Source organism: Athene noctua, chromosome 24 (genome assembly GCF_965140245.1).
Source record: "Athene noctua chromosome 24, bAthNoc1.hap1.1, whole genome shotgun sequence".
Lineage (NCBI taxonomy): Eukaryota > Metazoa > Chordata > Aves > Strigiformes > Strigidae > Athene > Athene noctua.
Window position 1 is genome coordinate 6,203,677 of NC_134060.1, and position 26,881 is coordinate 6,230,557.

The 26,881-nt window shown below is 44.4% G+C and overlaps 1 protein-coding gene across 1 annotated transcript; it reads right to left on the reverse strand.

Moving 5' to 3' along the window:
* Positions 1-282: 282 nt before the first annotated feature.
* Positions 283-25,887, reverse strand: LAPTM5 (lysosomal protein transmembrane 5). The gene is made up of 8 exons (XM_074926134.1): positions 25,640-25,887; positions 16,358-16,451; positions 7,506-7,582; positions 6,641-6,769; positions 6,013-6,138; positions 5,359-5,454; positions 2,027-2,119; positions 283-1,067 (listed from the first exon to the last, which is right to left on the reverse strand). Exons 1-8 carry the CDS (start codon positions 25,724-25,726, stop codon positions 993-995), a joined length of 777 nt encoding a protein of 258 aa, XP_074782235.1. The 5' UTR covers positions 25,727-25,887; the 3' UTR covers positions 283-992.
* Between the last annotated feature and the right edge of the window lie 994 nt (positions 25,888-26,881).

The window sequence follows — 26,881 nt, forward strand, 5'->3', positions numbered from 1 at the left end:
AATCAGACTTAGTCATGAATGTGCCACAGAAAGCAGGATCTTTATCACTGGTCATAAGGTACTAAGAGGAAGGAACAAGCTAGAATTTGAGATGAAATTGCCAGATTGGCTGTTATAAATACCATCTTTTCCTTTGCAAGCAGCACACACATGAGATAACATCAGCCTCAGGCAAAAGTACCACTTTTGATAACTAATTTTTTTAGAAAGCAAATTACTGCTTCCTTGTGACATCCTCCAGACAGCAAGGACAACATTGTTCAGAAATCAGACAGAAAAGTATGGAAGCTATTAACATTTTTTTTAATTGAAACTCATCTTTCAAGTCACACTAAAAGCAAAAAAATGGAAACACTCAGGTATAAAATGGCAGAGCAATACTGTGACAATTCCAGCATGTTGTATATTCTGGAGCACACACTATTAATCATCATCATAAGCAGACAGGATGAGAGCTGCATTGTAGTTAATTTGAAATCTTCATTCTTTTCTTGATCCCTTTCCCATAGGGTCCTCATTAAAAGATGCTTGTTAGCATAGCTTCAGGGTTGGACTATCTCAGTGAAAAGGTTTTTGCCCATTTTCCCCCCATTCCACATCCTGTATGTCTCACCTACTGAGTTACATGTTAGACAGATGAGAAACAGCATCTTGCTGCCATAAAGCAAACCTGCCAAGGGATTCAGACCAGTGCTTACACTTCACATTAGCCAGATGCCAGAGGCCAGAGATGGGAACTTCTGGTGCCTGGTGCCAAGTTCATCACAATTAACACTGCAGCTTGGTAGTACCAAGTCAAAACTGCCAGTGTAGAACAAGGCACAAACTCCAGTGATTCACCATCACTCTCGTAGGCTCATAAAATGAGCTGGATTGTAATAAGCATGATACTGCTATAAAGTAAGGACTTCTCTGTGAGGCTGACTATCTGACAGAAGGGGTAAGAGGCACCAACAGCAATACACGTGTTGTCTTCTCTCCATGAGCGGAGCTTAGATTGCTACATAGGGCGGTGGGGATTCCTTGGAGGGCAGCTCTAGGGCTTCCTCATATGATGGCAGCACAGCCTGAAAGAGAAGAACATTAGTTACGCTCAGGGGATCACATGAAGGGTTTCAAGTGGATTTGATCCTGGATGTGTTTCCCTACCTAGTGCAAAGCAGGGTAAAAGAATCACATGGGCTGTCAGACATAAAGGGCAGAAATCCACAGGTGTTAGCAGTCAACTGCACTTTATAACCACGTTGCTGCCTGTCCCACCTTCCTTCTCCCAAAGCATGGCTGCAATAAATGGACCAAGGCTCTTTAATGTCCAGAATATAAGCCTCATTGCCTAAGCAAAGAAGCTAGGCTCAGATCACTGCAGAGGGCCATGAGGCATGCACAGTGCTGGCAAGACAGGGCTAATCATATTTGCCAAGTTTCAACAAGACAAATGCCTACACTTAGCATTCCATACTCTTCCTCTTTACTTCTCATCCATCTTTACAGTTTCTCTTATTTTTGGAAAGTCTTCCATATCTTTCCATTGTCAGAGCAGTGGGATGCTACTACCAAAGAGACCATCAGTAATCTAAGGAAGGACACTGACATTCATTACTTAGCAAACTGTTAAGATGAAGGGCAATGTGCCAACTCTCTCAGACATTGATCTAGTGAAAATGAAGACAAACTTAATTTTAAACAAGGGTAGCACTATTAAGCACAGAAACCAAAGTTCAACTGAAATTAAAAACACATCTCTGGATCAGAGAATAAAAGTGATATAGCCTCATTTATCTGCTTTGCCTGAAGCCTGAGTTTCATGTTCCTTGCAAATACCATTGGCTTTGAAAGATTTTATACAAAAGTAAAGTTAAAGGAACATAATATAATTGGAAACTGGTTATTAGTATCTGTTAATGCACATTTGAAGGGTTGAACTATCTCTCAGACCACCGAAGAAGCAAAAGTAAACATCATCATGCATCTCACCTGTCTAAACCACGTGTTTTCATGGTGTAAATCTGAAGCAGTCTTTACTCACCTTTTCAACTGCTTGTGGGTCAGCTTTAACCTCCTCTCTCTTGCTGGCTTTAATATACTTAAAGCAGCTCAGGACACATTTGAACATATAGGCCTGCAAAGGAAAGGGAAGTCTGCCATTGCATTGCAAGTCAACAAGAGCATTTCCACTTTTGTCATCAGCCTGCTGTTGTCTTACTCTCTACTCTAGAGGTAGAAATTTGGAACCATGTGTCCCACGGCCTTAAATCAGTCTCTCCTGATCCTTCACTAGAAAGGCGACAACTTCATCTATTTGGAAAAATACACTCGTGTGGGAAGTCAATAGGACTAGTAATACCATTAAATATAAAGCACGTGCTTAAGACCTCTGGGGCTGCAATGTCATTCAGTAGGAAAGGAAAGCATGTCTTTCATGTTATTTTTCTGAGCAGGCTACAAAGTTTGGATGTCTCAGAAAAGCACCTCGGGCACAACATCCACCTCCCAGAGATCCAAGGCTCCCTGGTCAACTAGGGCTGACCCGAAAGGTCAGCTCATTCAATAAAATCCTACACTTGCAATAGTTACACTTTTCTGACAAGACCGCCTTGCACCTCAGAGTTACAAGATGCAATAAACAGAGCTTTTCTGAGAAAAATGGATCGATTGATGGATTGTGGCACAAGAAAATAAGCAAGGCCTGTGAAACATACCATATTAAATAAATATTTTCACTACTCTGTGCAGGAAGGCGAAGTCGTGTGCCTCTTATTTTTATTGGCATAAGAGTCTGCTTTAAAAACAGTTGGCATTTTCAAGGGAACATAGGGAGTTATATGCCCTGAAAACAAGCCATGTAGCTTAGGATTTCCTAGAACAATGAAGACTGTTTGTCTTGACACAAAACCAAGACAAAGAATGAGAACAAGGAATGAAGTATCTGAGCTGAAGGAATCCTTCTCTCAAACAAAATTCCAGAGATGAGGAGTAAATCCAAACTTTGTCCACCTTTAGGGAATACTGTAAAAACCTTCCCTCTTCCAAAAGCCTCTTCATGCAGAAAACAAACATGCAAGACACTGAAGCTATCATATCAACTGTACAAAAACACCCACTCATCCATGAAAGAAATACCAATATATTTACAACAAAAAAATTCTTTCTTTGATTTTGATTCTGGAAGAGTTTGCTGCAGCACCAACCCAGTATCCGCACCGAATTGAATGAAGTTGACTTCAGTTAAGACTGCTGCAAGCAATAGCAGGTCTGAGCAGAATACATTCGTACACACAGCTTATGTAAAGGCAGCTTGTGACCCTGGGATCATCCCATTACTGACTAACTCAAAACACTTGAAAGTCACTGTAGGATACCCTTCTCCACACTGAACTGAAGAGGGAAAACTTCTCTGGCAACTGTTGACATAATAAGTGGATGGAAAACTTGTCCTAGAGGTCAGGAAACGAGCTACTTCAGAAGTAATTATGTTAAAGCCTTTCTTTCATTTCCCATCAGAAATGTTTTATTCCCCCTGATTTCTGCATTCTTATGACCGTGGTGGTGGAGGACGATGACTTTATGATACTGAGGTGAGATAAAGATTACCTGTGGATACACAGATCGGCAAGGGGGACTGCTCTAATGGTGCCATGTACGCATCACCCCTCCACTCACTCTGCCCTGGTAATACTTGGCATCAGCTTAGACTTGAACAACTGATGATATCACCACTGGGGCTCTACAAGTAAACATACAATAAAGCCACCACACTTGTAACCAGCTGTGAAGTCGCATGGAGAGACTTCCACATTGCAACAGGACATGCTCCTGCAAAGGGTGGTGTTATAGGAGAGAAAGGAGTGAGAGGAGTGTTTCCACCCCCCTAGCACTGGCAGAGAAATCTTTCCTGCTAAAAGGGTGAGCAAAGTCTTGCAGGTCTCATATGAGGTCACTGGCAGAGGTGTTCAGCAGGGCAGGTGCCCCATCTCTTCTCCGTCTGACAGACCACCTTTCAGCTGAACTATGCTACAGTGTGGGACGCAGATAATTGTTTGGGGACAGTAATTGCAAATTGGCAAGCAAACAGCACCGGATACACAGAAACAACATTTTAGTGCAAGAGCAATAAATGCTCGTGATGGGTCATTAAGCCAGTCAATTTATGCAAAAAAACCCTGGGCTAAGCCAGTATATTTGGATGCTACCTTGGTGTGGGCATTCAGTGAATTGAAACCAATGGGCCCTAAATTGGCCAAATGGCCTTTTTAGGTGTAAAATATTTCATTTTGTTGCCATGTGCCTCATCAGATCTTTATCACTTGGAAGGAACTCTCTCATGAAAGTTATTTTGCTGCACATGGAAGCAGGGAGGGATTGTCACTAAGTTTAAAGGATGGGGTTCCTAATGACTTGCTTTGGGGGAGCTTAGTAGACAAGGAGTACTTGTGCCTGTCCATTATTTTTTTTTAATTATCCTCCCTCCATCCCTTCTCCTACAAACTCCAGTGCCAGAAGTCATTGCAAGTTAAGCAGTCTTGTGGCTAACCCTGTAGAAAATGCAAATCAAGAAATTTGCCAGGTCAGTGAGATTTCTGCTGAGGACCCACACTGTCAGCTGGGTTTCAGGGTTATCTTCACTCCTATTGCGCAGTTTATGCAAATATTAAAAGATATGCTAAAGTCATGCCTGCAGTGCAATCGTACAAGACACTCCACTCCACACTGGCTTGCCTGGCCACCTGGGAAGAGTCTGAATAAAAAATGTTTTCCAACTATCAAGTAGCATTTTTCACTGTGACAGAATCTTCTGAAGTACCTGGAAAGATCTGGTTTTCTTAGCTGGTCTGAAACCCCTCAGTGAAAAATATGTTCTCGGATTCACTGAAGCAAGAAGAATAGAAACCATCTCACAGTGGAGTTTTCTGAGATGTAAGCAGGATTTAGCAGCTCACGGGTTTTAATTAAATTTCAGGGTATCGGTGTGCATAACTCCGCTGACATTGGTGCAGATGCAGAGACTTACCCAAGTAGAAGATCTAACTTGCTGCTTAATGATCTAATTTATTTTGGCACACAATAGCAGAAGAGTTTCCTATATTTGTTTTCAAACAACTTATCCTTCTAGAGATGAATGGGCAGTAATAGTTTCTGGATATGAGAGATTTTGCTTTATAACTCACATCTGCAGAAGCATAAAAGCAGTGGTTTGAATATTAGACCCACTCCAAACACTATGCTGAGGTTCAGCTTCTATTATGCCCAAGGAGAGACCAACAAGATTTTCCAAAGCCCTTGGACAAGTAAAACCAATTCCTCCCATCTCCCGGACAAGAGAGCTTCATTTCAGCCTCACCAGACCCTGCAGCCACTTACCTTCAGGAAGAGGACAGCAATGAATGCAATGGTGAAGGTGACCATCACTTTGGCATATTCCTCTGTGGGTAACTTCTCCAGGGTTGGCAAAAAGCCCTGTGAAAAGAGGGAGAGGGTCTCAGACAGAAACGCCTGCTCCCTCTGCCAGGTCACACAAAATGGTGGAGATCTCGTCAAATATCCCAGCCTGCCTCTCAGACTGGTGGGACAGGCCACCTTCCTTTCTTCATCAGAAGGACTACAGGGATATTTTTTTATTCCTGCTGTTTATACTCTTTTGGTAAAGATTTTCAGAAGACTATTTAAATGAGAACTAAAAGTATGACTGTTTAATAAAGATGAAAAGTTGACGCATTTTCAATGCAGGCAGGCAGGCTCCATCCAAAACATTTTGCTCTGCAATTTGCATCCGTAAGATTCTTACAAGGAAAAAAAAAAAAGGTGTACTTTTAGGAAACACATTCATAAGCAAGCTGTCAGTCAAGAACATGGTGTTGGTGAGAACATATGGAAAATCATCCTTTGTCATCAAACAGAGCAGTTCTGGGTATACTGTAGGGATCAGAGAAAGTTTACTGTGTCTTAACAGCCACCGATAGAAACTTCATAGGGGTTCACAGCATGAAAAATCAGCTGAGCTTACTCATAACATACCCCGTTGTCTGAAGACTTGAGGCTGAGGTAGGTGGGCACCTCCATGTAAGAGCTGCAGAGAGTGAGAATACTCAGGCAGAAGTCCAGCAGCTGCAGAGCCAGGAAAGGGATCTTCGAGTGTCCCTGCTGCAAGAAGGGCAGGAAACAGGGATTTGGTTGTGACTGCAAGATTGCATTACTTCTACAGGTTTTCCACATTTTACACAGGGCCAGTGCTTTGTTCACATTGACAGCCTAATTTGCTTATACTAGCCAAAATGATGAGCAAAGCATCTTGTTGGGCTGATTTACTCAAGCTCTACAGAAGAGGCCTCTAGCTGGAGCAGTGATATTCCTAGCTTATCTCCAGCAAGCCCTTCCTTTCCTAGCATGGGCACGCCCATAACAACCTCCCCAAAGCCATGAAACAGAAAATAAAATCAACAGGAACATTCCCAGATGTGGAAAACTAAACAGTGGCCCAGCTGTCCCTGGTTATCCTTGCGTACCCTTTAGCCCCCATCTTGTCTCCAGCCAGTACAAAAACTACCTCGCCATGACAAACCATAGCCCAAGATAATGATTCCTACATTATGGATTGGTCTCCATCTCACAGAGAAGACCACCCCAGAAGTGAGGTGTTACCTACTGTGTGGCTAAGGGAAGACACAGAAGCAATCACTGGGACTTGCATGTAGGAACAGAACATTGTGAGGAGGCTGAGGAGAAAGTCGATGACTTGTAGAGCAAGGAACGGGATCAGGAGACGTTCCCTCTTCTGAGAAAGAAAAGCAATGCCAGTTATTTCTACTCTGAATGGGACAATAGTACCAGCTATCAATACCTGAAAAGACATATATTAAGGTACTCCAAGAATAAATACTTTCCGGGAATTTCTGCATCTAATTCCACATACAGTGGTGACAATCAATTCAGAAACAACGAAGAGCATCAACATTGATTTTTTTTCACCCCCTTTGAAAGTTTATGTGAATTTTCACCGTGCAACATTGCCGCTTGATCCCATCAGAGCTGTCATTCAGCTGTCCCCAAAGTTCAACAGTACAGAGAAGTCTGGGTTCCCACACCAGTGCGTGGTCATTTCTTATTCTGAAGTGGGAAATGAATCCCTAATGTAATAAGGGAGTTGCAGTTCCTCTCCAGATACTGACTTGCAAAAGAGCAAGTCATAACATTCCACTCCTTATCATAACATTTCCAAAGTTATGGAAATTTCCATTCCAGTTCCAAATCATAACATTTCCATTCCTTAACAGAAAAAATAGTCTTGATGTAATTGTCACCCAGATTTGGTAAATCTGGCCATTAGCAGCCTTGCAGATGGGCCTGAGACTGAAAACCAGCCACCTTCTCCTTCTGTAAAAGAGCGGAGGTATTGATTTGCTTTTTTTGATCATAGTTCAGCACTTTCCGTCATTTAGTCCCCTCTCCTAGTGCCCCCTAACTCAGAGAGGCCTCAGCCCGCAACTAAATGTTGTTTGTGGAGAACATACCTTCACCACACCAAGGAGGAGGTTGAAACTGATGACAAACAGCATGATGATCAACAGGAAACTCGTGATGACATCAGCTAAAAGCAATAAAAGTAATTACCACATTACTAAAATCTGGAGCTTAATGTTGCAATCCAGTCACACCTCTAAGGAAGGATTAAAGTGTGATAACTTAGCAGAAAGAATTGTATATGTGGGGGGTACAGCTGGAAAGTAACCCTCTTTTCCTTTTCTACATCCACTTTTTCATCTGCCTTTTAATCTTCTGTTTCTTTAGCCATCAGGTTGAGCAAACCATCAGCTCAGGCATGTGGGAGCCAAAAGCCTTTATTGCCTAGACTGATATTTTAAATGTTCTAGGCTACAATATTAAGGTAAAATGAAATAGAAAAAAAAAAAAAAAAAAAGGCACAGTGCTTTTAGCTAACGATTAATAAGTCTGAGTTGGAAATTATTTTGAGACTCAAAGACAGACAAAGTAACCAACAGTGAAATCTGGTGAAAAATCTGCAAGATTCGCAAGCAGACAAGCATGAGTTTTAACCACCCACTGCTGGTATAAACCACAGAGTTTCAGGGAGAAGTATCTCACCTCCACTCTCTGTAGCTGTAGGATGCAACATACACATTAAAAATAAACGTGTGAGGAGAAAAACATGAGACAGTTCTACCTACAGGGCTGAAGGTAATCTTTGTCAGCAGTTTTGCATGCAGGAAGGCGATCTCTTACATACACGTAGCTTCCTACTGAACAGTTCCCAGGAAGCAATTTTCCCCCTTGGGGTTGCAGCCTGCCCTGATGCTGAACCACCAAAGCCTTGCTCGCACTGTACACTACACACATTCGGTCTTCATAGCAGTCTAGACAGTGTGAGGTTCTCTCTGAAATGGGTTTGCTTCTTAAAAAAACCAAAACAAAACCAAAAACCCAACCAAAAGTTGCTCACTCCAAAGGCTACTCCCTTTATCTGCCTCTGCATGATGTAGTCTTTCACAGTGTCTCCTCCAACTCAGTCTCTGATTTCTTTCTTATTGCTTTATCTGAGTTGAAAATAGCACCAATCTGTTTGGGGTCTCCAGCTCCCAAGTGCTTGAACAAAAGGTTTAATTTTGCTAGGAAAGAGCCAAAGTTTTAACTTTCCTGACTTTTTAAAGCAACAGATCCTTTCTGTAGGTTTGTTTCTCAAATATCAGAAATGTTTGATAACTGGTTTGCTTTTCCCCTGTCAACTGCCCAATTTATTTCACGACTATTAAAAAAAATCTAGTGCCTAACTCTATTTTTTCCATTACCCTTTTTGCTTGCTTTAATAAAGAAATCTAGAAATCGTGCTTTAGCCTGTTGGATCCTTAATATGTTCCAGCTGCTCTGAAATCCTTCACTGCTCCATTTTTTTCCCCATGAAAATGCCCCTCCATCTCCCCAAGCTTTGAGTGTTTGCCTATAGCTTTGGTACCACATTACATTTTTAGTGGGTGGGGGAATATTTCAGCGCTTGGGTATACACCAAAGTGTCCTTAACTCCCTTCCTAACTTTGCTCACAATAGAATAATTTACAAAGATGTTGAGGCAGAGAAACCCATCCCTCTTTTTCAGGCGGATAACACCAAGGCTGTTGTTTACAGAAACAAAACTTTTGCATCGGAGCGGTCACAGCTATATCATAATTTGGCCATTTACTCTGAGGGAGCAAATTCCAACAGTCAGCCCAAGTCAAAGGGAGAGCCATGTGGAGAAGGGCTGACCTACCACCCAGTGCTGCCCATGACATCTGGCAGGAGATGGGCACCCGTTAGATGCAGGGGCCATAGCATACGCAAACTGTCAAGGACTGCCTCCAGGCTCTGCTAAGCGATGTGGGTGTGGATGAATGCCAGTTGAAGAACGGACCAAAGACAGTACTGAGAGGTGCTGGAGCCTTTCCAGGGTTGTAGAGGACCTGCCTGACAGCTGGGCTGAGCGACATCTGGCAGCAAGGGCAGGTGGCACTAACAGCAACACTCCTCACATCCTTACTCTGCTAGCAGAGAGTGCACTTTATTTCATTTAAATGCATTGCTACAAAAGATATTTTAACTTCTCCTAGTCTCTTCTCAAGAATTTGCAACTCGAGTCTCCTCTAGAAATGAGATTTGCTCACAAGGAACCTTTAGTCTGAAAAGAAGCTCTGACCAGTACTTCTTTCCCCAAGGATGAGAAGCCTCTTCCTTTCTGGGGCTCAAAGGGAAAAACCCTTCGAGGAGGCTGCATCCCTCAAAGAAGCAAAAATAGCTTATCTCAAGAGAGGGAGCAGCACTACATGCGTTGCTGCACATGGAGGTGTCAGACATTCCAGACCTAAGGGAGTGATCAAAAGTGTCCAACAAATACTTAACCTACATCAGGAAAAGAGTTTTGATGGCACAAAACAAGAAAACAGTTTTTACTTACAACCTGATAAAAAAAAAAAACCCAAAAGCAGGATCTGTTGACCATGAAGCAATGAAAATTGAAACACAGAAGAGGAAGAAGTCTTAGGAAACAGCAAAGAAAGAAAACCCAAATCCATCAAACCCCAAATGAGAACAGAGAGGGCAATGGAGAAGGGGCTTTACTGCAGAAGAAGCTGCTCACAGCTTTGCAGCTCCTGAGGGTCCAGGGGAGAGCCTGAGCTTCAAGGCAGAAAACCAAAACCCACCTTTCAGTAGCAGGAGAGTAGAGACAAGGCTGTGATCTGGTGCACGCAGAACCACAGACTAACACGAGAACAACATAAACTCAAAACAAAAAAAGAGTTTAACAAAGCTGACAGTCTCAGCCTTTGTAGGAACAGGCATAAAAGGAGATAGTCCTAGTCCCATTAAACCCCAAACTGCCTGAAGCCATTTTCCCTCATTTTCCTCCCAGACCCAACCCCCAGAAGTTTGCCCCAGAGAGGATTTCTCTCTTTAGCATGGTGTTTCCTTGGATTCAAGACAGCTGGGTTTTTTTCTGCCTCTTTCTACATGTTCTCATGCTCCAGCTCCCTTGGCAGGCTCGCTAATTAATTGGGCAACTGGCCGTTGCTTCTGCAGGCTAATTGCCGGCAGAACCCAGCTGAATTTTCCAAATGGAACCTAGATCAAAAAACCCCGGAACAAAATAAGATAAAATCAAAAAGCCTGCAACACTACAGGCACAAAGGGATGGAACGAAAAGGAAAACCAAGAGAAAACACGGTCTGCCTCCTATTTGTTCACAGCACACACTTTCTGCTGGCAGCAGATATTTCCATTCCAGGGACATTTTAGTACCAACAGATTTGATCTCAGTAGTCAAAGATTTTACTTAAACAAAATTACTTCTTCCTTTGTGGGAGCACATTTAGCAGATGGGCTAAAGGAGTGACCCCCTTAGACAGTCATAGCTGCCGGCTCTTAGCCCTGTCTGTGCAAACCCTCCATGAGATGGGACTGTTACAGAGAGGCCAAATACCACCTGAATACTTTGCAAGGGCTGGCAGAGCAGCAAGTTACCTTCCAGACCCAGCAGTAGATCCCTGGGGATCTCTGGGGTTTGAGGCACTTGCAGCCACAGCAGACCCTAGAGACCGGATTAGTGTGACTAACAGGCTCTTTCCGTGCCCAGCATCTGTTGTCCAAAAATATAAGACGCTAATTTTAATGTCTCTTCAGTATTTCCCTTCATGCTTAGTTGGCCTTTGTAGGATGAATTGTTTGTCTCTTTTGTACTTATTTAGGAATTTTGAACCAACTTTGTATAACCTCAACCACAGGAGTATCATTCCAGTTTTCTCTGCATGTTCATCTGGGTGTCTATCTCAGGAATAACCTGTTTTCCTCTACAGCACCTTAAAAAGTATCAGAGGATTCAGAGAATAACAGGGTTTGTCCCTGCAGAAGGTGTGTTGTCGCTTTGAGGGCTGTTATTGCAAGACAAGAAGCAGTTGTTACAATAAAGAAAATTTCAGATAAAAGAAAGAAAAGTCTTACAATAAGTGATGCAGGTTTGAACAGAGATGCAGAGAGGTTGTGGAATTCTAATTTTGGAGGAATCTGTAAACCTCATCCGGACAAAGCCCTGGGCAAGCTGCCCCAACTTTGGCATCAGCCCCGTTTCAAGCAGGAGGTTGGACTGGAGACCTCCAAGGATCCACCTTACTTCTGCTCTGATTTGATGATTACAAAATCAGACAGGGAAGATATGTTGCTCCTCACCAAGCCTGCTTCACTCCTACAGCCCTAGAATATCTTACCTACAAGAATATTTCCATTGCACAGCCACCTCCATGCTGGCAGTGGTACTTTATTGCTGGCAGCGTGGTGAGAGCTTGGCCCCTTTGAGGTGCATCTTTTTTCCAAAAGCATACAGTAATAAACAGCAGCAACAAATAAATAAATATGCTTTTTCTTATGCTTTTTCTTACTCAAATTCTCTGAGACTACCTGAGTCTCCTAGACAGCCCAGGGAATTTAATGAGAAGGAATATGTATGTGCTGTGAAGTAAATGCCGTTCTCCTTGGGGAGGTGGTGTGACCAGAATGGGGGCATATGACAGAGCCTTGTAGAGCTCCGCTAGGTATTTGTAACGCTAGCAGGCAGTACCAAAAACCCCACCCATCCAACAGGAAGAGAGAGCGTTTATTTGCCAAACGTCTATTTTTTATTAATTTCACATCAGGGTTTTTGCCCTGAATGTAGCCAGGAGGGATGTTGAATGAGTCCTAATATTTCCCATGAATGCAGAGAAACCCTTTTCTATTTTATGGCCCAATAAACTGGCATGGGAAATAGAAACGGGGCTCATAAAGCTGTGGTTTAACAGTCGTGTTCACAGATTGTCAAGGACAGCAGTGTTTGATTCCGTGTTGCTGATAAGCTGCAAGGAGATGTTTCTGGACAGCCACATTCAAAGGATGGGCAGGACCAGCAAGGGAAAGAGGCCTCCCAGTCCCTTTAGCCAGATTCACTTTTCATTGGAGAAGGAGGGAGTGTTTTCTGCATAGGAAATAGTATGCATAGGATACGGTATATGCTGTGCACACCGGTCTTCAGACATAACTGAGGTATTTGTCTTGGCTGGCTGGACAGAAATTGAAACAACTTTTCCAGTTGTACTTTGTCCACAACCTCAATTTTTATAGTCATTAATGAAAAATAAAAGTGATTAACAGTCAGGCTGTATAAAGGCATGAATTGAAGACATCCTAAAGATCTGACCCATGGCAAGCAGTGGGGTGTAATCTTTTCAGGGTAGAAAACCATTCCTGTTAGAACTGGTAAGGAGTTTTTAATTGAAATGTTTTTTGGGGAATTGCTTTTTGGGGTTTGTTTTTTGTTTTTTGTTTTTTTGTTTTTTTTTTTTTTTTTCCAGCAGGAAAAGCCAGTCTGCCAAAGCTCATATGCTTTCAGGAATGAAGCACTGCCAAGAAGATTTTTGCTAGGAAGGCTCCCGAGCTCCAGGATGAGGTTTGTAATAGACTGGAAATGGGGGAGGCTGCATGGGAAATGCACATCCAAATTTCTGCTGTATGTGAAATAGAGCATGGAGATGTGAACCTAATTCTTCCAAATTGCAACTGAATGCCTCAAATCACAGCACAGAAAAGTTTGTCTCCTGTTCCCTCTGCCTGGACAAATTAATCTTGGTTTATTTTTTAAATATTAGATAGGTAGTACGTTTAGATCGACTTTAGATCAGCCAACATTCTGTCATTGACCCCACTAGGGGTGGGAAAATCATCTTCATGTCTCACAAAGACAAAGAGGAACCTGGATCTTCTTTCCATTTTAATCCAACATTTTCAGCATTTTCAGTCTTATATTAATTTATTGGTCAACTTTCACTGAAAAGCCAAGTTCAGAGGAGTGCTCTCACTCCTGTGTTGCCTGTGGCATCCTGTAAACCAAGACAGCAAGGAGTAGCAGGCTGCAAGGGACAGAGCATCCCTCTTCTGAGGGCAGCTGACCCACTCACTCTTCCCATTATCCTGGATATTGCAAAACCCTACAATAATCACAAATCTCCCTCCCCTCCCTGACCATTCCTGTGGAAGTTGAGGCCCATTCCATACCCTCTTTGTAAGGCAGTAAAACATACTGCTGAGAAATCTTGACAGCTCTGATTCCTTATGAAGAACTCCTATATGTTTTTTTCCTACTGTACCATGCGAAAAGCATTTTCCCATAAATCTTGCCTTGTTTATATTCTTAGGCTATGACTAGGGCGCTAACATTATATATTCTGAGACGTGATTTAATTTGGCAGGATCTACAAATAGAGCAGCAGATGCTGAGGGCATCGGCAGAACCTCTCCCCAAATTGTTCTCCAACTCTTCCATCTGGGTTTTGAAGTCAAATTGAACTTTTTGTACTGCTTTGCTGTATTGCTTCCCTGCTAGTTTCTGGAAATAGAAGGGTTGCACTGTGTTTATTCCAGCTATAATCAGAAAACACAATCTCCCAAGCAGAGCCCTTTGAAATTCTTGGGAAGAGAAGCCAAGTGGAAGTGCTGGGGATTTCATTATGAAATGTTCCTTCTTGTGTAGGAGGCCGTGGAAGAGGGGGAAGGGGAAGACCTGTCATTTTGATTGTGTGGGAAGAGGGGGGGTTGTTAAAAATGGGGCCAGTTTCACTCAGAACAGTTCTATTCTTAAAGAAAGCCCTTCAGATTTGCGGAAATGGATGTCTTGCTTAGAAAGCATATAATGGTTTCATATGGAAATTATCTGAAAAATCCCTCTCAATGATTTGTTTCTTTTTTTAAAAGAAGAATATTTTACTTAGATACTTGAAGTAAAAATTATTGGCCTTAGATGATCTTTCTGCAAAAAAATTATGGAAAACTATTGTTATTTTTACATAACTGTGAGAAAGTATTCTGATCTGCAAGTACCATGTTCAGGTTTCAGCAGTTCGGATCACTGTGTTAGTCAGAATGCATGTGCATACTTCACTAGAAATATTTCCAACTATGCCCACGTCCAAGCCAGGTACATCACAATGAAACAAAAGAAAATATTTTAAAAAAAAACAAACAGAAAAAAACAAACCCAAAAAAGGGAGGAAGACCTTAAGGTCATCACATTTGCATCATGTTCTTCAGTTTTCATCTGTAAAATTAAAACTAGAAACATATATTACAAAAATGGATAATTGGATTCTTCTACCTATGTTGTGCTGATCCCAGCTACCCAGCAAGCAGGCAGGGGCTGGAGCCCATTTGGTGTATCGCATGTTGCCCTCATGGGGAAGCTCTGCGCACAGCATTTTCCAAAGCAATCATCACGAAAGTCCACACTGGGCGTTGAGTTGAGCCACAGCTGCAGAGGGACCTCTGTGCACCACAGCTAAGCAAAGTAGCCTCCAACCCACCCAGACTGGGCTAATTCAGAAATAATGCCCCGTGTGAGAGATGTGAACCGTGGCAGCAGACCCTTGCTTGGTGGCCTATTAGCAGGACTCACCCAAATTTCCAGTTTCCACCCACTGTTGATGCTTTTCAAAACAGCCTTGGTGGATCACAGCGGTTCCTTCTAAAACCCAGCTGGGCTCTTTTGAAAAATGTGAACCCATCTGTTAGCAATAACTTCGCCCAGACAGTGACTGTGCCTGTTTTGGTGCTTTCCACTACGTCTGACTCCTACCCGGGGACAAGTGAGTTTGGGATGTGCAGGAATCTGCTGTACTTGGTTTCTTTTTCCTCCACTTTACAAGGGGAGTCTCTGGGCATGCTTGCAGCCTGGAAAAGCTGGGAACAAGCAAGCCCTTGCTGCTGTGACTTGCATTTTTCTCTGACTGTGAGCCTTCTCTGGAGGGAGAGACAATGCAGGGTGTGGGAGCCTGGTTTCCGTCTTTCTGCACACAGCGGAGAAGGGTTATCTCAGCTTGTGGTTTTATGCTGAAAAGTGACTAAGAAAAGGAGAAATCACCCTGTTTTTGTTGCTTCCAAACAGCTTCATGTAGAATTAGCCTGGTTGATGAGTTACTTTCTTTTAAATGGCACTCCACATGATGTATCTGCCGGGTCTCCGAAAGCTAAGCTAGATCCTTCCAAACTCAAGCCATAAGAATTTAATCATCTGTGATAAATGTGATGCTTGTGACTATTTGTGGGACATGAAACAGCCTGACTGCTTCTTCCAGGCATCCAGTGTTCTGCAAAAAACACCAGGGAGTGGGAAAATCCAGGGATGGGGGCCAAAGGTGCAGGGGAGAAAGGGAGGTGGGCTGGTGTGCCTCTCTGAAGTGCCTTCAGCTGTGAGTAGGAGACACCTGCATGGCATAAGGGATGATGAGAAGAGGATGGGTCCATGGCATAGAAGGCAGGGTGTTGGTAGCAATGTCAAGTGGCTTATGCACCCATGGGATGTAGTGTAGGGCTGTGACTTCTCCCTGCTCTGGGACCCCAAGGTCACTGGCCAGACTAGGCCTATTGAGCTGGTCAGACACTGCAGTGTTTTCTTAGAAAATGCCCAAGATGTGAAGGAAGTCAACAGTGTGTGTAAGGCTTAAATGATCTACAGGTAATGAAAAGAGAAGGGGAAACTGGGATTGTCAGATCAAAGCAAAGTGTACTGCAGAGGGAGTGGGAAAGCTGAAGGAGAGTGAAGGTAATGGAGAGTTTGGGCTGAGGGTCTGATCCACTGAAATAAAGACAATTTCTCTGGGCTCCACATTGGTCTCCAAAAAGCCAACACATCCATGGTCTAAATCAAAATCCGAATCTTTAGAGCCTCAATTTTGTCTCTGGGTCTGAGCTTTTGGCCCATCAACTCTGAAAACTTGATGAAAAAGAAAGAGGGACCAGTGCAGGACCTTGGGCTCCTTCGCAACCCCCCTTGCTGCTTTCCAGGATCCCAGTGACCTACCAATTCTGTAGTAATCCTTGTCCAGGTCTTTGCAAAAGCCTTTCCCACCTGCCACCTCCAGGGAGTACTCAATCAGCAGCAAAACGCTCATAACCTAGAAGAACAAAAGCAAAAGACACAATTCAGTGGGCCTTGAGTCAATTTCCTATCAATAAATCTGTTTCCAGAGAGCACGCAATGGCCACAGTCCTAATGCAGGATGGGTCTCCAAGTGAGACAGTCACGAAGGGTTTAAAATCCTGTACAAGGAAATATTGAGGCAAAAGTTATCAGTTTATTAATAGTGTGGGTTTAACTGTCTTTTTCTGCCAGCTTCTGAAGGAGGATGGAGAAATTATGAAGTTAATGAGCTTTATTGAAACATTTTTATCCAGAAAGTCCTGGATTTACATTTTAAAGTTGCATTTTGCTTCAGAATTGAGCTAAATGTGACAATAGTGTTTTAATGTACAAAAAGAAACACAAAAAGAACTTACTCTCTGTAAGTCTAGCTATTCTACTTCATTGACAAAAATATCATTTTCCTTCTTTTATTTACTTGAGAAAAGTCTCCATGTGTCCTTTCTTTAACAGGGAACTAAAATGATTTTCTCCAAGTTTCCAAACTGGACTATCAAACCCCAGACTCCAGGGTTCATTCTGAGTTTGGCAATCTGTGAGGTGGAGTAAGTTCTAGAGCTGTGGTCTCAGTCCTAGCACTGAACTTCTATATCCAACAAGGATGATCTGCAGAGAAAAAACAATTTCTAATCCCCACGTTAGGAAGAGCTCCTGTTGCACGTGGGGCACCGGGCAGTCAGGGGCTGCAGAAGACCTCCATAAGGCTGGAGACCTCACCATGGAGCACCTCAAACAGCACGTCCAGGGTATTTTCATGCAAGTAAAACCAGGAAATGAGTAGCCACAAAGCCAGACACCCCGCCACATCCCTCCCGGGGACAATCCCACCCTGCCAGTGTGTACGCACATGCCAAGGTGACCAAACTTGTGGCAAACAAGTCCAAGGCCACAATGGAGCATCAGTCCCTGCCCACACTGTTGTCAGAGCAAATAACACCTCTTGGGGTAAAGGACTAATGATATCATTTATTGCTCATTCATCACCTTTCTGAGTGTTTCGGCATTGTATAGAGAGGTGGCATGTCCTTGTTCTCTGATATCTGCTGTCCTCCATCATGCTTTGTTGTCATTTCTGCTGCGTTTTTAGGCTGTAGCAAGCTGTAGCACAGCGTGGTCTGCCACTCCTATACCTACAGGTGCACTTTCCAAAGGCAGCAGAGTGTGTGCTGTGTTATTTTAAAACTGGCTTAACGGCATGGGTGGCTGGAGAGGAAGCCTGCTGCTACATTTCCCAAGGATGCAGGAAACACCCTGCAGCTGTGTCTCACTGTCTAGACAAGCTCTCTGACCCTTCTGCTGTTGTGCAAAGAGCTGCTGCTTCTTCTCTGCCTGAGCTTTACCCCTGTCCGGGAGGATCACTGGCCACAGCAACAGGGCACAGCCTGTGAGCAGAGAGCAAGAGTCAGGCCAGGAGAAATGCACAGTCCATCATGCCCTGTGCATTTTTAACTCAGAGGGGTGGGAGCTGAGTCTGCAGGAGAGGAAATCTTGACATGTGCAAAAAGTGGAGAAACCTGTGCCGACACGAGTCTCCATCTTCACCCCACCAACGCTGGGTCCAGCATTGGGAGCAGCTGTTCTACAGACTGCCAGGGCCAGGAGCCATCAGCAAAAGTACCATCAACAACAAAGAGGTTGTTGTGAAGAGGTGAAGGAGAGAAGGCATTTTATCTGGACGGCACAACCTCTGCCTGTGAGTCATCTGAACAGCGAGGCAGGAAGCAAGTTTGTTTCTGCCACCAAGATCAACACAACCTGGGGTACCGTGGGGCTGAAACAACTTTTTCACAATCGCTAGAGCAGCCTTTCATTTCAACAACTGCTGAAAGAAGTGATGCAGGGAAGGAGGAACCGGAACTGTTGTGGTCTTGTGTTTGCAAACTGTGTATGGGAAACAGCACAAAACTAGCAACTGGAGGGAAATGAGGCAAACCTAACTGTTAAGGGAGCAGAAGAGACATTATTTTTTGTCTTTTGCAGAGTAATGGCTGGAGGTGCAATATGAGATCCAGACAGAGCTCAGGCAGGAGTAACGTACAGTCAGGTGTGCTGGGGCTGGCATTTCAAGCAAACAAAATAAAGAAGCATGGAAAGAAAGGCTTTGCACTGCCCCAGAAATGGGGAAGCCTGGCTGGGAGGGGTGGCCTGCAGCAGAGACAGGAACTGAACGCAGATGCTCCCACAGTCTCTGCGTTAGCTGCAGAAGTCCTAGAAACTATTTTCAAAACCAAGTTAATCAGTTAATCAGCTTTCTGTGCCACCAGCTGCGAGTACAGTTTCCAGAAGAGCTCTAGCTTTGCTGCTAGAGTGAGCGTCCACCAAACCACGCTCTTGCTGCAGTGAGGACTGGGACCCTGTGTCCTGCCACAAGCCTTCCCTCTGAATTTCACATACTGTCTAGAGTCTGAGTTGGAAGGAAGGATGTGTCGTGTTTTCTGCTGGCCTGTCTGCAGGTTGTTCAACAGCTACATGAGACACACTGTGCTTTTTTTTTTTTTTTTTTTTTTGCCATGCAGTAAATGAACTTTGCAATTTGTTCGTGAGGCTGATAAGGAGAAATATCTAGATCTCATTACCTGGAGGCATAAGAAAGTTAATATAAATTCAGTTTAATGTAACAGCATTTAAAGTCCCATGGAAACACTGAACCTTGTCAAGGATGAAATTGCATTGATCTGAAGTTTCTTTACACCTGATGGTCTCCCCTGGGATGTAAAGAAGCTCTTAACTATCCAGACATGGAGATCACGCGTTGACTTCAAGTGCCTTAACTTGTCTGAGAGATTTCATGTACATGCTCCTGAAGAGATTTCACTTCCCTTATTGCTACTGTTGGTCAAACCCCTCAAATGTCAACATGGGAAATATAGGAAGAAATTGCTTTTTCAGGTTTCTGTTAAATGGAGTCCTGAACAAAATGGATAACCTGAGCCCTAAATATCAGCTTCATTCCTGAAAGACAAGCGAATGAAAGCAGGACATCACATCCCAAACAGATTTACAGCCAGAGCAGAGCCAGAAACTAAAGTTCATTATGAAGAACCATCTCTAATGTCTATCAAAGATGGGAACATTAGAGCAAAAGAGAGTCAGGTTTCCTTGCAGGTGTTGAAATAACCCACACAACCAGACCAACTGCAGTCACTTAAAATAAGTACATGTCAGATAGAAAACCCGAGTCCAACCTGAAAGATTAAGGAGAAGACTTCTAAAGCAAAAGTTGGTTTAAACTTTAATTTTAAAGGGCTTTTGTATAGAAAGAATGAGCCACTGAACTGCAATGAGATAAAACAGACAATGATGGGCCTTTCCCTTTGCTCTCCATTACAAGTGCCGTGTGAGGACGAGGATACCTCTCCATCACCTGATTTTCTGACACACTGCTGCCTGGCATGTGACAATTGCATTTATTCCTCTAGAGAATATACATGCAAGATGATGAAAACTCTACAGTGGGCTGCTCGCTTCAATTTGAGAGGATGGTAGAGGAAGATTGATGTGGTGTCTGCCCAGCACTCCTCGCTCTGCAAGGCTGTATATATTCTCACTCAAGATTCACTCTTCAGCTCCAGAAGAAACCGAAAGGTTCCTGTTTCAGACAGACAGGGCTGCTCAGACAAGCATCCAGTTCCCTTTCTTATTGCTGTGCCACGACAGGAGAGAGGCAGGCTTAAAATAGGAAAGTTCACCTCCTGGCACTCAATTTGCAGCTCCCTTAGTGTGCTGCAGCCTCCCAGCCCTTCCACCAGCCAGCCCTTCTTATTTTATCTCCTACAGCTGCAACTTTTGGAGGCCACCTCTCATCTTGTTGCTGCCTCTATTTAAAAGGAGTACTTCAAGTTTCTTTGTATAAGATCTGTAACACTGGGAAATGAAGTGAGTTAGACAAATAGTGTAGGACTGAGGTAGAGCCAGTTGTCAAATCAAGGCAGCTAAATTGGGGGGGTCTTGCAAGGCAGAATCTTAACATGATGCACACAGCCCCCATTCCCTGGTGAATAATGTTGCTGCAGCAGGGTTAAACTGCTGTTAGAGATTGTGTCATGTGTCATTTTTTTCTGAAACATGTGCAGCTTGACTAGTCTCCAAATAATTTATCTTTATGCACATGGCTTTGGTGTGATGGCTGCTCCTTTTTTTTTTTTTTTCCACACTGTTTCTGCAAGAAGAGCTTAAAGCTGTAATGAACCCGGGTCACTGGGGACAGTGACATGCTGCTCCAACAGTACATCGGGGTGCTGTGCAGGTTTCTGACAGCAGCACACACAAGCAGATGACACCCAGCACTTTGGAGGCCCCACATGTAGATGCTGTACTCTCAGAGCTTCACCTTGTCTGACTTAAAGTGGTTAGGATGAAGTGAGGAGTGTTTTTACTCCCATTTGGTTTCCTTTCAAAATATTTTGTCTTTTCCTTCCTGCTGCCTCCTTCTCCCCCTCTTGTTTGTGCAACAGAGATGCTCCAGGAGGATGAGGGAGCAGCACTGGGTCTGCTGAACATCTCGGGCACAGCCTGGTGAAAGTGCAGTGGATCACAGCTCTGTACCAACACGAGTCACGTCCAGATGAGGACTGGACCTGGGGAAGGTCCCAGAGTTGAGTCTCTGCTCCCTGAGGTAAAGACATGTTGAAGAGAAGAGCTCATCTGTGACTGGGTCCAGAGCAAGGTACAGACATGCTGCTTTCTAAGACCTTTGGCTCTAATCGAGGACTAGGAGCAAATGAACTGCAGGTTTTCTACCCGTCCTGTATGTGTAGAAGCAACTTTCCAGCCTTGTTCTTGAAGCTAATGTCAAATAACTTGAGGTCTGTTCACGCCTGGGAGGAGCTGATGAGCAGGACAAATTCCTCCTTGCTTTCTTTGAAAGACACCTGCAAGTCACCTCACAACACCCAGTGAAACTTTGCTAATCACACAACTCTGTCCGTCCCTTGTTCCCCTCCTTCTCCTTCCCCATTTGTTTGAGAATGCCTACTATTTATTTCCACTGTCTATGGAGAGATCAGCCCTGAGACAAATCTAATTTATAGGAGGACAAGACACCACTACAAAGCCTGATAGCTTGTGTTTGATGGCATTACTATCACCCAACATCACTACAATTCATCACTAAAAGCCACAGCAATAATTTATACTGATACAAACCAACAGTATTGATGTAGCAAATCATCCAAGTCACTGCCAAGTTATAAATCCCCTTTTCTTTTTCCCTCCCTCTGCCCAGCTGCAGCTACACAATCAAAAAGATGGAGAAGAGGTAGAGAAAAAAAATGGTTCCTATTCTGTGTTATCTCTTAAAGAAGTAAGACATGACAACCTTCTCTGAAAAAATAAACTCTTTTGCAAGGGGATCTATGTAAAAGAAACCCACTGAGATGACACGAGGTAATGGCCTCAAATTGTGCCAGGGAAGGTTTAGACTAGATATTAGGAAGGATTTCTGTGCAGAAGGGGCTGTTGGGCGTTGGAATGGGCTGCCCAGGGCAGGGGGGGTGTCCCCATCCCTGGAGGGGTTGAAGAGTCGGGCTGAGCCAGCGCTGAGGGATCTGGGGGAGTTGGGAACGGTCAATGTTAGGCTAATGGTTGGACTGGATGAGCTTCAAGGTCTTTTCCAACCTAGATGATTCTGTGATTCTGTGACACAGTAGGTACAGACACAGGGGGACTCACAGGGATTTGGGGGTTACAGGCTCTGGTATTGCAGTGATGGTCACTGTCAGGAACCAGCAGCAGGGTTGAAAAGCTGAGGGCTCCAGATGCCCCTGCCCATTCCCCATATCCTTTACTGGATCAGCCCTGGCCTTCAAGAACATCTCTGGTTCCTCAATCTAAACCAAGCTGCACGTTGCTACTGCTCCCTGGCTCCACATGCCCTACAATGACCTTGTACATCATGCTTGTGCATATCTTACTGTAATCACTGTTCTGGTTTTGCAGTGATGTGCCACAAAGTTTCAGAGAGTGACCTCAAACCCTCCTGACCACGAGCCACATCCAGCTGGTCACTGCGATGGTGGTTGAACTGCACAAGAGCTGCCGTTTAGAGACATGGGGCTGCTTCCCACTCAGGCAGCCCTGGCACTGGGGGCTACCAATGTGGGCAGAGGGAGAGCAGAGCAAGGCCCCAGCTGTGGCTCTGCAGCAGCCACCCCAAAAGCACAGTGAGACCCCATGCTGAGTTCATGATGCTTGTGATCTGTCACCAATCTGCTCCAGGAGGGGCTGACCCCAAGCCAGGCAGCATTGCTTGGCTTCAGAGCCCAGGATGAGCCCTTTACCCTCTTTTAGTTGGCAGTGCAGAGAATCTAAGTGCTTTGTCACAGATATCTATCCTTTTATTTATATAGGATATAAACTACAACTAAGTAAACCACACATAATTTCTGATTTGAACCACGTCTCCACTGCTAACAGTTAGGGAAGGGGTAACATTCACAGCAATAAAAAAGACTGTGTAGGAAGCAGCTTCTGCTCAAAGAGAGCCAGGTTACACTAGAATTTGTCAAACATGGAAAATAAATGATTGAAAAGGAAATGTGAGCAGAACAGAGCTCGTAAACATGATAGTTTTCATGTAACCTCAAGCTGAAGAAGTCTCTGACATACTGACTGCAGAGGATGCACAGGGCAGGGATCACTTGGTACCTGTCCTGCTTCCAATATCACCTTCTCTAAGCAGCCACTTCTGGCTGCTGTTGGAGACAGGCTGGGAGGCTGCTGGACTTTGGCACTGACTCAGGACATCTGTCTTATGACTTCTGCCTTTGCCGTTTTGCAAAGAAAAGCAGCTTCTCTTGCACGCCCTCAGTGGACCTTTGAAACTCTTCTGCGAACTTTCCCATGAGCACTGTGAAGGCTCATTCCAAGGGTCTCTCTGCCTTTTGCTGTTCAAAACTCACCTGGTGTCTTCAACTGAGTCATAAAACTTTTTTGAAATTAAATAACACATCTTTTATATGGTGTCACTAAGTTTTCCCTGTTAGCCACCAGCACCAGAAGGTGGGGTCTCATTCTCCTCCATCACACACTGGTGCAAATCAGGAATCTCTATCATCGTTAGTGGCATCATGGTGAAAAACTTATGAGAAAAATTGCATCAGTCCAACATATTTGCTGACTTCTGAGAAAGACAAAAGAGGCCTTTTTATGATTCATCCTCCCAGCTAGGAAAAAATTCATTTTCTGTATCTCTGTTTCACCACTGATAACAGATAGCTCACACTGCCTGGCGTGCTTGTAGCTCTCTGGAGAAAATGTATTGTAGTTCTCTGTCTTGTGTTTCCCACCTTTGCACAGACCTTCAATATTGCCAGCTCCCCTTCAGATCTTGGCTGTACTTCCTAACAGGGTCCCATTTCTAAACAGTTCGTGACCATCCCTCAGTGATGGCTATATGTTTAATTGGCTGTCAGAAATTGCTTGTGCTCTGCTGCAAACTTTCAGCTTTGATGTTTCAATTTTTATGTCTTGGGGTCATGAGAATGCACAAGAAACGCAACAATTTCTTTTTCTTTTAAGCAGTGAGATTATAAGCTTTGAGACTGTGGCAAAAGAGAAGTAGCTTGCCCAGGGTGTAATATAGATGCTCAAAAAGCAGAAGGAAAAAAAAAAAGTTTTTAAATTGCATGATTCTTTTAACCAATCTCATAATATTTAGATGATTAAAATACGGCATGAAAATGTCACCACAGCTCCTGGCTTTCAAGTAATGCCAGGGGAAAGATTTCAGCAGTTACATTGCATGAAGATGTGGTGTAGACCCAAGTTTCTTTGCTCTCTTGCTCTGAGCTGCCATGGGACCATCCGTGTCCTACCTCAAACCAGGCTGATACAGAGATGTTGTGCTGCACAGCCCCCCTCCTCACTCGCTGCCTTCAGCAACACACAGTCCTGCTGGCTCCTGACAGGTTGATAAAATCCTACAGTTCACTGAATGTTTTCCCTTTATCTTACTATCCCAAAGCTAAGCTGATCAGCCAAGCTGATCTCCAGATTTCTTTGCCTTTTGTTTCATGATTTGAATCCTCCACCAACGTATATGCAGGCATGGCACTGTGGAAGTCAAACCCATTAAACCACCATGTCAGGCCGCTGTCTTGGCTTTGTGTGAGTGTGGAGGGGGCTGTGGTGCTGCGAGGATTTGCTCAAGCAGCTTGGGTGGCTCCTGAAGCCCTGGGGAAGCAGACTGGTGCTGCAGGGGGACCGTGGCGTGTCTCTCGCACGGGTGCCACAGCTGCCACAGATGCCGTGCCCAGCACATACTTGCAGGCTACAGCTCCCCTCGTCGCTCCACTTCCCCTGTGCAAGGAGTGGGTTAAGAGTCCCCGTTAACTGTTATCACCCTGCAGGCTCCCAACCCCTCCTGACTGTGCACACTGAGCGCCACAGATGGGATTATTTTAAGTGCCCCTGCCGTGCGAGAAACCACATCCTCAGTATGACTTAAAGCCACTGGAAAGCATCTCAGTGCAACCAGGTGGCATGGAAGAAATGCCCCTCCAGACTCTGCTGCCTCTGCACCCACCCCTGAGCCGTTATGCCAGCTGCCTGGCAGCTGAACACAACCACAGATCCAAATGGAAACCAGAACAGTGCATACAGTGTCTAACTGGCCGTAGAGAGAGGAATGAGGCAGCTTTGCCCACCTGCTATTTTCTTGCTCGGGGCCCAAATCCCTCCTCCTCCAGTGACCCATAATTTCAGCACTGCCACAGTTTCCATTGCCCAGCTGCCCAGTTTCTAACCAACAGGTCCAGGTAGCCACACTGAGCCCTCACCAGGCTACACACCCCTGCACAGGTAAGGGCTCCTGCATTAAGCTGCAAGGGGAAAAAAAATAGGCGGCAGAGTGAGTTTCCACGAGCTCCAATTGTTGGTCCCAGGGAAAAAATAGAGTTAAAAACCCCTCCCAGTACAATAAATTTCTTCTTGCCCTCCAATTCTCTCCCCCCCGCCCCCTCCCCCCCCCCCCTTTTCTGCCTTCCTCTCTTTTGTCCATCCCTCTTAAATCATTTGGGTTTTTTTCTATTTTGGGAACACAAAAAAGTCAGCGGTCAGGAAACCTTGTGATCTGCAGTGATTACACCTTCTTCAAAGAGCACACCTTCGTGTCTCTTTTCTTATCTCCCTCTCCCTGTCCCCCCTTCCAGTCCTGTAACTCACCATGTGGAAGATCCCTAGAGCGACTGTGGCTGTCTTGATGTTGAAGAAGCAACATTTGGGGGGCACAGTGGTCGTTTGGGCAGTCATTCTCGGATCCCTCTGCACAGCTGTGAGTTAATGAGGTTGAACTTGCAGCAACCGCCCCACTGAAAAGCCAAGCGAGCAGTGCAGCTCAACTTCCTTCCTGGTCTATAAATGTGTTAAGTCATCTACAAAGTCACATGAGATCTTTGGTTTCTCAATAATACAGAAAGAAAAATTGTGTTGCTTTTCTAACAGATCTTTTAACTGCTTGCACATCCCAGGTGGCAAATGTAAGCACAAATGCTGCTTTGGGCAGGTGGTGTCCAGTGGGTGAGTGTACAGGGAGAGGAGGCATCTGAAGCAGGGTGCAGCTTTGTCCTACAAAAAACAGCAGAAACAAAAGCAGGGGGCCAAGAATTTCACCTTAAACTTGACCCACTGTTTTTGCAGTGAGGCATCCAAATTCCTTCGTTTGAAGCGGCTTATTCCTTGCCAGCAAAGTCACCATTCCTTGGAAGTGCTCCTGGGAGCTGACACTCGAGCAGCCCTGGCCTCTGGGACCGCAGGGGTGGTGAACTCCAAGGGTCAGGATTGTTGGCTGAGGGATCTGCAGATTTGCTCCCAGGTCCTCACACAGCTGATGTGATGTATGTTGGTCAACTCCTGGAAAAGAAAAGCAACAGAGACCTGCACCCTGTGACGTGGTCACCGTGCAGGACGTCAGACTGTCTACCCCTGCTTGAAATTAATAAAATGTGCTCTTTGCTATATATTTATCATCATTCTCGTCAACCTGCTATATATTTATTATCATTCTCATCAACCCCCCCCCCCCTTTTTTTTTTTCCTTCTCTTTTTTTCCTTTCCCCACTCTATAGGACAGAAAAGTCATCCTTTGGACCTGTGGAGCAGATTGACCTGAGTTTCTGCCTTCCTGGGAAAGGTCAGTATGCCACAGCAGGGTGGCAGCTCTCCAGCAGGTAAATGTAATGAGACAGTTGGACACACTCAAACAAGCTCTCAGGGGACTTGTGTGCCAACATGCCTCGTTTCAACATCCCAAATGTACTGACTGAATTTGTTGTTTCATGCTTCCAGGAGCGTTCCTACTCAGCATAGCATCAGGGCCCTACGGTGCTTAGGCAGAGTTTTCTTGATTGTTCTCATGAAACTAAATGCACAAATTCCACCTCAATGCCAGGAAATAGCTGTTCTGTA